Here is a 15235-nt window from a genome sequence, read left to right on the forward strand (position 1 = left end):
TGATGAGGTGGAACGTGAGATTCTCATGGTGATGAGGTAGAACGTGAGATTCTCATGGTGATGAGGTAGAACGTGAGATTCTCATGGTGATGAAGTGGAACGGGAGATTCTCATGGTGATGAGGTGGAACGTGAGATTCTCATGGTGATGAGGTGGAACGTGAGATTCTCATGGTGATAAGGTAGAACGGGAGATTCTCATGGTGATGAGGTGGAACGTGAGATTCTCATGGTGATGAAGTGGAACGGGAGATTCTCATGGTGATGAGGTGGAACGGGAGATTCTCATGGTGATGAGGTGGAACGGGAGATTCTCATGGTGATGAGGTGGAACGTGAGATTCTCATGGTGATGAAGTGGAATGGGAGATTCTCATGGTGATGAGGTGGAACGGGAGATTCTCATCATGATGAGGTGGAACGGGAGATTCTCATGGTGATGAGGTGGAACGGGAAATTCTCATGGTGATGAGGTGGAACGGGAGATTCTCATCATGATGAGGTGGAACGGGAGATTCTCATGGTGATGAGGTGGAACGGGAGATTCTCATGGTGATGTGGTGGAACGGGAGATTCTCATGGTGATGAGTTGGAACGGGAGATACTCATCATGATGAGGTGGAACGTAAGATTCTCATGGTGATGAAGTGGAACGGGAGATTCTCATGGTGATGTGGTGGAACAGGAGATTCTCATGGTGATGAGGTGGAACGGGAGATTCTCATGGTGATGAGGTGGAACGGGAGATTCTCATGGTGATGAGGTGGAACGTAAGATTCTCATGGTGATGAGGTGGAACGGGAGATTCTCATGGTGATGAAGTAGAACGGGAGATTCTCAAGGTGATGAGGTGGAACGTGAGATTCTCATGGTGATGAGGTGGAACGGGAGATTCTCATGGTGATGAGGTGGAACGGGAGATTCTCATGGTGATGAGGTGGAACGGGAGATTCTCATGGTGATGAGGTAGAACGGGAGATTCTCATGGTGATGAGGTGGAACGTGAGATTCTCATGGTGATGAAGTGGAACGGGAGATTCTCATGGTGATGAAGTGGAACGGGAGATTCTCATGGTGATGAGGTGGAACGGGAGATTCTCATGGTGATGAGGTAGAACGGGAGATTCTCATGGTGATGAGGTGGAACGTGAGATTCTCATGGTGATGAAGTGGAACGGGAGATTCTCATGGTGATGAGGTGGAACGGGAGATTCTCATGGTGATGAGGTGGAACGTGAGATTCTCATGGTGATGAAGTGGAACGGGAGATTCTCATGGTGATGAAGTGGAACGGGAGATTCTCATGGTGATGAGGTGGAACGGGAGATTCTCATGGTGATGAGGTAGAACGGGAGATTCTCATGGTGATGAGGTGGAACGTGAGATTCTCATGGTGATGAAGTGGAACGGGAGATTCTCATGGTGATGAGGTGGAACGGGAGATTCTCATGGTGATGAGGTGGAACGGGAGATTCTCATCATGATAAGGTGGAACGGGAGATTCTCATGGTGATGAGATGGAACGGGAGATTCTCATGGTGATGAGGTGGAACGGGAGATTCTCATGGTGATGAGGTGGAACGGGAAATTCTCATGGTGATGTGGTGGAACGGGAAATTCTCATGGTGATGTGGTGGAACGGGAGATTCTCATGATGATGAGGTGGAACGGGAGATTCTCATGATGATGAGGTGGAACGTAAGATTCTCATGGTGATGAAGTGGAACGGGAGATTCTCATGGTGATGTGGTGGAACAGGAGATTCTCATGGTGATGAGGTGGAACGGGAGATTCTCATCATGATGAGGTGGAACGGGAGATTCTCATGGTGATGAGGTGGAACGGGAGATTCTCATCATGATGAGGTGGAACGGGAGATTCTCATGGTGATGAGGTGGAACGGGAGATTCTCATGGTGATGAGGTGGAACGGGAGATTCTCATGGTGATGAGGTGGAACGGGAGATTCTCATGGTGATGAGGTGGAACGGGAGATTCTCATGGTGATGAGGTGGAACGGGAGATTCTCATGGTGATGAAGTGGAACGAGAGATTCTCATGGTGATGAGGTGGAACGGGAGATTCTCATGGTGATGAGGTGGAATGGGAGATTCTCATCATGATGAGGTGGAACGGGAGATTCTCATCATGATGAGGTGGAACGGGAGATTCTCATCATGATGAGGTGGTATGTCATCATGGAAGATGTTTGGATGTTTGTGGATTCAGTTTTTATTTTTCAAATGTCTCATGATTAAGTCAGTTTTTTATTTTTCCTTTGTACATCTAGAGTGAGACTTTAACAGAAACACTTCCTTTGCTGAAGTCAAAGATTTAATGCAAAATGGAAAAACTTCATTTCAAAGGAATAAATGAAGCCAAACAGCTGTTTAACTCAGGACTCGCCTTGAGGCAAAACCCTCAAACAAACTCTGGAAACGTGTGCTGGTTGCAAATAGGTGACTTTGACCTGTAACGCTGGACTGCATGAAGTCGGGTCATTTTCATCCATCAGGACGCACAGATAAAGTCTGTTATAGTTCTCATTATGGCTTTACAGCAGATAATTCATGATTCATTTATAAGTGTTGAAGGTCTTTATGTTATGAAAGGGTTGTAAGGTCATTTCCAAACTATCTGAAGTCCATCATTCTGCAGCAAGTTTATTGACAAGTGGAAAACATTCAGAGCAGCCAGTCCAGTGAGAAACAGGCTGAACCAGTATGGCTTGCTGGGAAGGGTTGCACAAGAAACCCTCCATCCATTCGGTTTCCAGGGAAGGTGGAATCCTTCCCAAGAACATCCTGAACAGATTGCCAGTCCATCACAGGACCAACACAGAGACAACCTATTTAGAGAGTTTAGCGTGACCAGTTAACCTAGCAGTACATGGAAAACCACTGTATACATGGAGAGAAAATGAAAACCTCACAGAAAAGCCACACTTTGCAGCCACTGAGTGGACCATGAGGTCTTCTGAAACCGCTGTGAGTCCATCTGTCTGGCAGATGAAGCTTGTCAGAAACGGTCTCATGCAGCAGGACGATGATCCCGAACAACAGAATGACAAAAAATCTTTACATGCTAGCTGAATTAGCATCCAGGGACTTTGTCCAACATTCCTCCATCATATAAAGTCCAAAACATTCCCCAATGTTGGAGTTGTTAGTCAAACCCTCACATATTTTCTGTTCACCTCACAAGCTGTGAAGCTTGACTTTGTTTAGAAATGAGAATTCTGACATGTTACGAGTGTTAGAGGATTGTTTTTACATCCAGCTCAGCCTTTAAGCCATCTGATGTGATCAGAGACACAAATCCTGTTATCCGCTCAGGATTTCTCTACCTATAATGTTCAACGTGACAAAACCTTCATAAATCTGCTCAGAACTCAGACACAGAAATAATTCAGCTTCATTTGGGGACCAGACTGACTCCTAACAACCTGCACAGACCCAAGCACTGACCTGATCTGATCTGTGGTCGTGGCTCCGCCTCCTCACCTCTCACCTGCTTTTACATTCATGAAGTCCCAGCCGGGTCACATGACCAGCACAGACGTCATCATTGAGCTGTTTTTGCTGCTTTTTTTCAAGTTTCAGTCAAGAAACTGAGAATTGTTCTGGTAAGATGTTTCAGCTGCAGCCTGAAAAAGATGGAATAACCTGGAAGGTACCTGGAAGTATCTGGACCTTCTAAAATCCCTGAGTTTGAATCCCTTTAACCTTCAAAACACACCGATTTGTTTACACAGAACCTTAAAAATAGCAGGAAGGCTGAATGGATGGATGGATGGATGGATAATGGCTGGATGGAAGATGGATGGATGGATGGATGGATGAATAATGGCTGGATGGAAGATGGATGGATGGATGGATGGATGGATGGATGGATGGATGGATGGATGGATGAATAATGGCTGGATGGATGATGGATGGATGGATGAATGAATAATGGCTGGATGGATGGATGGATGGATGGATGGATGGATGGATGGATGGATGAATAATGGCTGGATGGATGGATAGATAGATGACTCGATGGATGAATGGATGACTGGATGGATGGATGGATGGATGGATGGATGACTGGATGGATGGATGGATGGACGGATGGATGGATGACTGGATGGATGACTGAATGGATGGATGGATGGATGGACAGATGGATGGATGGATGGATGAATAATGGCTGGATGGATGATGGATGGATGGATGGATGAATAATGGCTGGATGGAAGATGGATGGATGGATAGATGGATAATGGATGGATTGGTGGATGGATGGATGAATAGTGGCTGGATGGATGATGGATGGATGGATGGATGGATGGATGGATGGATGATGGATGGATGGATGGTTGGATGATGGATGGATGGATGGATAATGGCTGGATGGATGGATGGATGGTTGGATGGATGGATGAATAATGGCTGGATGGATGGATGGATGGTTGGATGGATGGAAGGATGGATGGATGGATGAATAATGGCTGGATGGATGGATGACTGGATGGATGGATGGATGGATGACTGGATGGATGGATGGATGGATGGATGGATGGATGGATGGACGGATGGATGGATGACTGGATGGATGACTGGATGGATGGCTGGATGGATGGATGACTGGATGGATGGATGGATGGACAGATGGATGACTGGATGGATGGATGGATGGATGGACAGATGGATGGATGGATGGATGGATGGATGGATGGATGGATGGATGGATGGACAGATGGATGGATGGACAGATGGACAGATAGATGGATGGATCGATGGACAGATGGACGGATAGATGGACGGATGGACAGATGGATGGATGGATGGATGGATGGATGGATGGATGAATAATGGCTGGATGGATGGATGGATGGATGATGGATGGATGAATAATGGCTGGATGGATGGATAGATGACTCGATGGATGGATGGATGACTGGATGGATGGATGAATAATGGCTGGCTGGATGGATGGATGGTTGGATGGATGGAAGGATGGATGGATGACTGGGTGGATGGATGGATGGATGAATAATGGCTGGATGGTTGGATTGATGGAAGGATGGATGGATGACTGGGTGGATGGATGATGGCTGGATGGATGGATGGATGGATGGATGGATGGATGGATAATGGCTGGATGGATGGATGGATGGATGGATGGTTGGATGGATGGAAGAATGGATGGATGGATGGATGGATGGATGGATGGATGAATAATGGCTGGATGGATGGATGACTGGATGGATGACTGAATGGATGGATGGATGGATGGATGGATGAATAATGGCTGGACAGATGGATGACTGGATGGATGGATGGACAGATGGATGGATGATGGATGGATGGATGGATGAATAATGGCTGGATGCAAGATGGATGGATGGATGGATAATGGATGGATGGATGGATGGATGGATGGATGGATGGATGGATGGATGAATAGTGGCTTGATGGATGGATGGATGGATGGATGAATGATGGCTGGATGGATGGATGGTTGGATGATGGATGGATGGATGGATAATGGCTGGATGGATGGATGGATGGATGAATAATGGCTGGATGGTTGGATGAATGGATGACTGGGTGGATGGATGGACAGATGGATGGATGGATGGATGGATGAATAATGGCTGGATGCAAGATGGATGGATGGATGGATAATGGATGGATGGATGGATGGATGGATGGATGGATGGATGAATAGTGGCTTGATGGATGGATGGATGGATGGATGAATGATGGCTGGATGGATGGATGGTTGGATGATGGATGGATGGATGGATAATGGCTGGATGGATGGATGGATGGATGGATGAATAATGGCTGGATGGTTGGATGAATGGATGACTGGATGGATGGATGGATGGATGGATGGATGGATGGATGGATGGATGACTGGATGGATGACTGGATGGATGGACAGATGGATGGATGGATGGATGGATGGATGGATGGACAGATGGATGGATGGACAGATGGACAGATAGATGGATGGATCGATGGACAGATGGACGGATAGATGGATGGATGGACAGATGGACAGATGGATGGATGGACAGATGGACAGATAGATGGATGGATCGATGGACAGATGGACGGATAGATGGATGGATGGACAGATTGATGGATGGATGGATCGATGGACAGATGGACAGATGGATGGATGGATGGATGGATGGATGGATGGATGGATGGATGGATGAGGTAAAGAAGTGGGTCTGTATAAGATGGAGGGTCCTTCTGAAGGGGAGTTCACACTGGGACGTGGGGAGGAGTTTGTTCTGGAGGCTTTGCTGGTCGCTGGTTGGAACCAGCTGAGGTGGTTCAGCAATCTGGTCTTGATGCAAGGCAGCATCCAGCATCCATTCAGTCATCCATCCAGACTGTCACCTCTTGAAGAGACCTAGAGGCTTCTTTCTGTGAGGTTGTAATGGACCGGTCAGTGAGTCTGAGTCAAAAGGAAACCGTCCTGAATGTCACCAACATCACGGACGTTCGCCTGAAACAGGAAACACTGACAGGTAGCATCAGCTGAAGAGATGCAACGTGCGTTGACCTGGATTTGAAGGTGATCTGGCGGGGGTCAACTTGGACATTTAGTTTGTGCAAACAGATTATTTGTTTAAGGTGAATGGTTCCTGATTACACAAGCCAACAGTGACGCTAGAACATCCTGCTGGAACAAACACTGCATGAACCCAATGAAAATAGAATGTTGTCATAATTATCAGTTTCTGCTGCGAACTCAGTGTTCAGGAGGAGTTTTCCAAGAAAGGGAACACAACAACCTCCAAATCTTCACAGAAAAGTCTTTCTGCATCAAATTATGAGAAGTTTTTTAAATGTGGAATTTAATATGGAGGCATCATGCCTCAGCAAATCTGTGGCAATGTGAGACACTGTAGTGTTAGCGTTAGCGTCAGCTGCAGGAACTTTATCTGCAGATTCATTTACACACTTAGATTTCTCCAGATTTGTGGTTTTATGAGGATTTTTTCCTCTTTCATTGTTGATGAAACCATTTGAGGCTCTTTATGACAGAAAGCTTCACCTTCAACCTGTTTCCGTTACGTCAGATTTCCAGGGAATTTTCTGTCCCGACCTGAGCTGGAAAAGAAAAGCCCTCCAGATACAGGGAGGTTGGAAATGACCGAGTACATTTCAGGTCTCTGAGTGCATGCATGCACAAACAATCATGGTGAAATCCTCATTCATGAACTGAGCGACCAGCCTTGCATCATGTGACCTCGGCTGATCCAGGTCGATGATATTACAGACGATCCCAAACTTGAATGCTTTTTCTGCTTGTGGATTTTCCAGCTGTTTATTAACCTGTTGGTGGTTAGCTCAGGTATGAGTTTACTGAAGTTTGTCTCATCTAATGTACTTTAATATTTGTCATTCATTCAGCAGGTCCCACACCGCACTCAGTCGAATGTACTGGATCTTTTTAATAACATATTCCTTTCCTCACAGAGGTGCAGCTGCACTAAGAGGATGTCCAGATCTGGTTAAAGCAGGATGCTGTTGGTTAAAGTCAACAAACAAACCTAAAGCAAGGAAGTAGGGTTGATTAAAGGTCCAGTGTATCAGAATCACTGCCGTCTAGTGGTAACACCTGGTATTGCAACCTTGTGAGTGTGTCCATGGCTGTGTCTCAATTCAGGGTCTGCACACCTCCAAGTGCGCAGACTACATCGACTGCAAAGTGTTGTACGCCGTCTGCACACACCGAAGTGCGTTTACTGCCAGTAAAATGAGACGGCCTATCTCGTGTACGAGAATTACCCATCATGCTCCAGTCCTGTGTGTAAATGAGCAACATGAGGCAGTTTAGACGAGCTCTCCTCTGGCTGACAGCTCATCCTGTCAAGCTGACGTTAACTTCAGTGGAAAATAATCCTGGTTAGACACACATACAGTCGTCCTCATATGTATTCATACCCTCCCATTAAAGAAGGAGAAAACTGCTGCCTGGGAAATAACATGAAACTGACTAAAGTCATAATAAATAAAAGTTTGATGAAAATCATGACATTATTTTCTAATTCTGGTTCAACAGGAAGATTTTTTAAAAACCAAACAAACATGATAAAATAATAAATGTTCCATCAGTCATAAACTAATATTTAGTAGAAGAATCCTGTGATGTTTCCGCTCCAGTCAGGTGTTTTCTGTTCCTCCCAGTCAGACTTCTGCACCTGTTGACAGGTATTTTGTCCCCCTGTTCATCAGAAAAATGCTCTCATTTGTCCAGGACACATTTGTTTGTTTGTTTCTTTAACTCATTAAATGACCGTGTCTTATATGACTGGATTATAATTTAACATGTTTAATTATTGTTCCTTATTCCAGTCTGCAGTTATCTTGGTGACTGGAATAAATTCAGTCTTTTCTTGAAAGGAGACGAAGACATCTGAGGACGACTGGAATGAAATCCATTGTGGTTATTGGACACAATGTCCTCCCAGCTCGTCTGCCGGGACAAATATGTGTGTTTATACATAAAAATAAATAAATAAAGGGTCTGGCTGGTGTGGTACCGACACCGGCACTCTGCTGCTTCTTTTCTGTCAGGAACGCAATGCATTCTGGGATAGGAGAGGGCGCTGAGGATGCATCTCTGGTCGCCTTCGTTTTAAGCTGAACTGGAGCCAAACGAAGGGCGGACTGGGAGGACTGGGAGGACTGGGAGGACTGGGAGGACTGGGCGGACTGGGCGGACTGGGAGGGCTGGGAGGACTGGGAGGACTGGGAGGACTGGGCGGACTGGGAGGACTGGGAGGACTGGGAGGACTGGGAGGACTGGGCGGACTAGGAGGACTGGGCGTACTAGGAGGACTAGTAGGACTGGGAGGACTAGGCGGACTAGGAGGACTGGGCGTACTAGGAGGACTAGGCGGACTGGGCGGACTGGGAGGGCTGGGAGGACTGGGCGGACTGGGAGGACTGGGAGGACTGGGCGGACTGGGCGGACTGGGGGGACTGGGAGGACTGGGAGGACTGGGCGGACTGGGAGGACTAGGAGGACTGGGCGGACTGGGCGGACTAGGAGGACTGGGCGGACTGGGAGAACTGGGAGGACTGGGCGGACTGGGCGGACTGGGGGGACTGGGAGGACTGGGCGGACTAGGAGGACTAGGAGGACTGGGCGGACTGGGCGGACTAGGAGGACTGGGCGGACTGGGAGGACTGGGAGGACTGGGAGGACTGGGCGGACTAGGAGGACTGGGAGGACTGGGAGAACTGGGAGGACTGGGCGGACTGGGCGGACTGGGGGGACTGGGAGGACTGGGCGGACTAGGAGGACTAGGAGGACTGGGCGGACTGGGTGGACTAGGAGGACTGGGCGGACTAGGAGGACTAGGAGGACTGGGCGGACTGGGCGGACTAGGAGGACTGGGCGGACTAGGAGGACTGGGAGGACTGGGAGGACTGGGCGGACTAGGAGGACTAGGAGGACTGGGCGGACTGGGTGGACTAGGAGGACTGGGCGGACTAGGAGGACTAGGAGGACTGGGCGGACTGGGCGGACTAGGAGGACTGGGCGGACTAGGAGGACTGGGAGGACTGGGCGGACTAGGAGGACTGGGAGGACTGGGAGGACTGGGCGGACTAGGAGGACTGGGCGGACTGGGTGGACTAGGAGGACTGGGCGGACTAGGAGGACTAGGAGGACTGGGCGGACTGGGCGGACTAGGAGGACTGGGCGGACTAGGAGGACTGGGAGGACTGGGCGGACTAGGAGGACTGGGAGGACTGGGAGGACTGGGACAGCACCCGGCACCACTATGACGCATGCAGCCTGTAGATGTGCAGACCCTGAGACACAGCCGATGTGTGGGTGTATCCAGCGGTCTGAGGTACAGACATGATACTGACCACTCCTGCAGTTTTAAAGCTTTTCTGTTTGCAGGTTCGTCACCGACGCCACCGTCTCGCTCTTCATCGCCGTTTTGTTGTTTGTTCTTCCGTCTGAGCCGCCGCGATACCTCTGCTTCTGGAGGAAAGCCAACACCGGTAACACACACACAGCTTAAACACCACCTCGGCTTCTTTATCGTTTGCTTTAAAGTTGATCCTAAAATCCAATCAGAGAGCCAGGTGTCCCGAGGCCCCGCCCCTCCTCTGCTCACCTGGCAGGTGACCCAGAAGAAGATGCCATGGAACATCGTGCTGCTGCTTGGAGGAGGCTTCGCTCTGGCTAAAGGCAGTGAGGTGAAACTGCAGCTCAACACAAAAATGAGATTTCACCTCGAAATTATGGACTATTTGGTGTTAATTGCATTGGTCTGAGTGTAGAGTACAGACCATATATGAAAGATGGACGGAGCCTCTGGTGGTTAAAAGTGAAGCCCCCGGGCCAGGGGTCTGGGCAGGTCATTGCTTTGGACGCTGCTCGCCTGGCCGGCTTGGAGCTCTGGTGGCCCAGAGGCTGGGGTTACTTGGGGGCGGTCGGGGGCTGGCCTAGGCTGGGTGGCCGGGTTGCTGTTGTGTGGGCTGCGTGGGGGGCCAGGGCCCCCGGGTTTCAGGGCTGCCTCCCTCCGGGATGGGGGGCCTGGCCTGGACGTGGGGGGCCTTGGTCGCCTGGGGCATGCCCTCGGGGTCGCGCTGCTATGGTACCTGGCGGGTTCCCTGGGGATTGTGATGTGTCCGTAGAGGGATGGGGTTTGGTGCAGGTTGGTAGAGGGAGGGGTGGGCGGAGGGGGGGGGCGTAGGAGGGGGTCGGGGGGGGCATGGGGGGCGCGTAGGAGATGGGGGAAGGAGGGCGGTGTAGGAGGGGGGGGTGGCAGCAGAGGAGGGGGTGGACGGGGGGGGCGGGGATGGTTGGGAATGGGTGGGGTAGGAATAGGGTCCATGGCGGAGGGGATCCTCCCTCTGGCTCTGTCTCCTCCCGTCGGCGGCAGTCTTGGCGTTGCTGGTGGCACCGGGCCCCGGACCTGGATGGATGTCTGGGTGGGAGCCGGGGACTCTCCGGCCCCTGGAGTGCTGGCGCTGGGCCGCCGGGGATGGGGGGACAACCGGGGTGCTGCCTCCTGCGGCAGCTGGTGGGCCGGAACTTGCCCTTCTGCCCTGGGGCTGTCCCGGCGAGGTGGGGGCACCTACTGCGGCCAGCTGAGGAGTTGGTTGCCCAGGGGAGGAGTCCTTCTCCCCTGGTTGTGCCCCTCCCCACGCCCCCCTCCTCCTCCGCCACCCGACATCATACATACAGCATATAGGGCACGGTGGGGGGGTGAAGTCGGTGGTCCCGGGAACCCTAAGGGGCATTTTCCGATGGACCCCGGCGACCACCTGCCCCACTAAATTTTAATTGCAACATAGACACCAATATACATTTAGGGTTTGGAGGGGACAGGCGCCTTGGCCATGGGGGGTGGACAGGAGCTACAGCGGTGGCCTTTGCCCATCCCCTCCCATTGGGGTCTTTCTCCCCTCGATTTTACTCACAACTTAGACACTATTACATTTACACAAGCAGCACACACACTTAACACACACACACACACACACACTCACATAAACAAGGGAATGCTGAGGAGGGGGGGGTCTGGCTGTCTGGCAGCAGCTGGTCCCACCCCCCCCACAGCCACCCCTTTTTTTACTTGCACTACAACCACGACCCACCCATGCACACACCACAGAGGCGGGCGGGTGGGGGGGCAGGAGTCTTCCTATGTCCCCTCTTCATGGGGAGCACTCGGGGTACGGGGGCCTGGGGGTTGGGGACGGGGCGCTGCGGGGGGCCCTCTGTCCTGGGCGATGCCTGGGCCGCATGAGGGGGCCGGCAGGGTCTCTGGTTGGCTGCATAAGTGTGTGTGTGGGGGTGTGTGAATGTGGGGAGTTCAGGTCTGGGGCCTGCAGTCCTCTGGCTCCGGCTGTCGCTGGGGGTGGGGGGGGGGGGGGGGGGATTGGGAGGGAGAGGGAGGATTGAATGGGAGGAGGTGTGTGGGAGGGAGGGAGGGGTGGAGCGGGGGGGGGGGGGGGGTAGGAGGAAGGGGGAGGGGTGGGAGTGTTGGGGACAGTAGGGCTTGGGAGGGAGAGGGATGGGGAGGGTGCTGGAGAGGGGGGATAGGAAGCAGTGGGACGGTTGTGGGGAGGGGTTGTTGGGGGGAGGGTCTACGGACGTGTCCTTGTTCTTGGGGATCCCGCCCCTGGTATCGTGGTGGCGCCGGCCTGCGATGGTTTTGCTCTGGGTGGGCGGGGCCCGCTGGGTCTTGGCCGGGGCTCTGCCGGGGGGAACGGGTGGTCCTGGGGCCTGTGGGCTGCCGGCTCTCTGTGCGGCCCGCGCTTCAGCACCCGGCGCCCGCCAGGCCGGCGTGCCGTCGCCCTGTGCTACCCGGTGCCCCTGCCTCGTGGCGCCGGGTGGCGCCTGCCTGGAGGCTTCCACTGCTCTGGGCTCGGGGGACGGAGGCTCTCTCTGCTTTGCCTGCCCGGGCTCTGTGCGCGGTGGGCTTGCCGGGCCCTGGGGGCCTTGGCTTCCTCCCCTACACCTCGGGTCGTGGTCGTGCTCCCCTACAAGCACTCAGCTGATCTTTGATTGCATGATCACAGGTTGAACACTCACACGTGCACGCCCACATGCGCTCATCTTCCCATCTGCTTCCTACTAAATGTTGCTGATGACTCTCTGTAGGTGTGTTTAATAACGGTTGGTATTGTAATTGTTATTTTATTCATTCATTTACTTTTTTTTACTTTTATTTTTCATTTTTTTTTGTCTGTTTTTGAATATCGTCACTATCCTACTTTTGTCTTGTTGTATTTTTTCAGTACTTTATATTGTTTTGCAAATACTGTAACTTTAGCAGCTTAGACACGCCTTTCTTTTCTGTCTCTCTTTTTCTCCTTTCATTTTTTTTTTTTTTTTCCCTCTTTCCCTGCCAGGTCCAGCTCGGCCATATCAAGACTGACGATGATTGCAAAATGATAAAAGGAAAATAAATAAATAAATAAAATAAAATAATTATCATAATAAAAATATTCTGATTATCAAGGGCAGCTATATACATGAGATGTCTCCCTTGACAGAGCAAATCTGTCTGGCAAAAATATGGCACGCAGATTGCTGTTCTGTATGCTGAGATGCTGAACAGGACAGGTTAAAAAAAAAAGAAAAAAAAAAAGTGAAGCCTATGTAGAAGTACATAAAACTGCAGTTCCCCCTTCATCCACTAGGGGCTGCAAAACAGCAAATCCCCATAGACTCCCATGTTAAAAAGACCAACTTCACAGCAGGAATAAACATGTTTACAGCAGAAATAAACATGTTTACAGCAGGAATAAACATGTTTACAGCAGGAATAAACATGTTTACAGCAGGAATAAACATGTTTACAGCCTGGTTCAAAAACCTATTTTAGGTTTAATAGGTCAGGTTTACCTTCATGACAACTGTGGGGGAAATGGATGTTTTTCTAACTCGCCCGTTTAAAAGTAATTTAATCTTGAAGTTCGGCATATTTAGGGGCGTGTCCTTTTGATTGACAGGTACCCGATCTCCCGCTTCAAGTCAAAAGAAGGTAGAACAACCGCGGTTTTTAGCCGGTTAACAACGTGACTTAGCTTTAGCCCGCTTACCTCCGTTAGCTCATTATCTCCTGTTATCTCCGGGTTAGCTCGGTTAGCTCTTAGCTACAGAAAGCTCGGAGTTCGCTCAATGTCAATCATCCACCATGACGCTCACAGCTCCCCTCTCAGCTCCACCTCTTTGCCCATATTTGTATTTTCCGAGCGAGACGACACGCATGCCCCTGCCAAGATGGTGATGGTAGGAACCGCCCACCGAGCTTCAATTCTGCTCTTCAGAAACCTACGAGTGACGTCACGGAGGCTCCGCCCATCTGTCTTTATACAGTCTATGGTGTAGAGGCCTTCAAGTTATGCTTTCAGCTGAGCCGTGCTAACAGACCTCCTGGTTCTTTATTTTGTCCCTCCAGGGCTTCCGCAGAGCAGACTGTTCTCATGGGATTGTACTTTTTTGGGAATAAAGTTGTTTTCTACCAAACTTCAGTTCAGTAAACACAGTGAACATCAATATAAATGATCCTGCGATGAAAATAAAGGATCCATGCTACGTGTGCGGTTGCAGTAAATATAAATAAAAGTAAACGTTTATTCATGTCTGTTTATGTTTTTCATTCTGTAAACAAACATGGCGCCATGTGTAAACATCAGGCATCTGGTCTGTCACGCTGGCTTGGAGATCAGATGACGCCTCTTCACTCCATACCTCCGTGGGCCATCGCCATCGTCCTCTGCCTCCTCATCGCGACCTTCACAGAGTGTGCCAGCAACGTTGCTACGGCAACCCTCTTCCTGCCCATCCTAGCCTCTATGGTAATAAGATCATCATTTCCGTGTGAACAGAAAAGATAACCAGTTGTAAGTTTGTTGATGCCAGTGTACAGTTAGAGGTAAAAAGAGGCGGAGCCTCTGTGCAGATGTTTCACATTAAAATCCTGAAAACAGCAGATAACCGAAAGGCTTTTATTCTGAAAGGCCGGCATAGGAAGAGAGGAGTTGTTTCCCTTCTTTTTTACATATGATGTAAAGCTGCTACTTCCTGTGTGTGTCCCAACCCAGTCCCAGTCCATCAGCTTGAACCCCCTGTATGTGATGATCCCGTGCACCCTTAGCGCTTCCTTCGCCTTCATGTTGCCGGTAGCCACGCCCCCCAACGCCATTGTCTTCTCCTATGGTTTCCTCAAAGTGTCTGACATGGTGAGTCCTACTTTTCTCCAGGAAAAAGAAACTAATTCACATTCTCCATGGCAACCTGGTCTTCACTGCACTCCCTGCAGGCGAAAACCGGTGTGGTGATGAACATCATCGGGATCGGTTGCATCAGCCTGGCCATCAACAGCTGGGGGCACGCCATGTTCTCCCTGGACTCCTTCCCCTCGTGGGCCAACGTTACCATGCCAGAGTAGAACCAGCAACCGCTGTGGAGACTGTTTCCTAGAGCTGTTTGTCCTTTCCTGAAGTCCAAGCTCGATGTCATGAAGACAAAGTTTAATGACGTCGTCTCCAGAACAAAGCAGTGCCTTAAAGTCGCGATGTTTCCGCCTCAGCTGTCAGATTCTGAGGCTAAATGATGTAAAATGAATGTATGAACAGATAAAGCAGCATAAAGAGCAACCAGAAGTTTGTAGAAATAACAGACATAGATCAGCAGTGACCAAGCCTTTTCTCATCTGAAACACACACATACACACACACTGTTTCCA

General features: G+C 50.2%; 1 protein-coding gene across 1 annotated transcript in view; it reads left to right on the plus strand.

Annotated features, from left to right (window-relative positions):
* The window catches only part of LOC306761368 (Na(+)/citrate cotransporter-like), a gene marked incomplete at both ends in the record, with an annotated part of 33121 nt that extends 18183 nt beyond the window's left edge, over window positions 1-14938 (plus strand). The window contains 5 exons of the mRNA XM_079247492.1: window positions 9925-10028; window positions 10105-10226; window positions 14184-14345; window positions 14592-14729; window positions 14810-14938. Coding sequence (XP_079103618.1) covers window positions 9925-10028; window positions 10105-10226; window positions 14184-14345; window positions 14592-14729; window positions 14810-14938 — 655 coding nt within the window. The remainder of the gene's footprint in view (window positions 1-9924; window positions 10029-10104; window positions 10227-14183; window positions 14346-14591; window positions 14730-14809) is intronic.
* Between the last annotated feature and the right edge of the window lie 297 nt (window positions 14939-15235).

This window comes from Telmatherina bonti (genome assembly GCF_933228915.1).
Source record: "Telmatherina bonti genome assembly, chromosome: 10".
Classification (NCBI taxonomy): Eukaryota; Metazoa; Chordata; class Actinopteri; order Atheriniformes; family Telmatherinidae; genus Telmatherina; species Telmatherina bonti.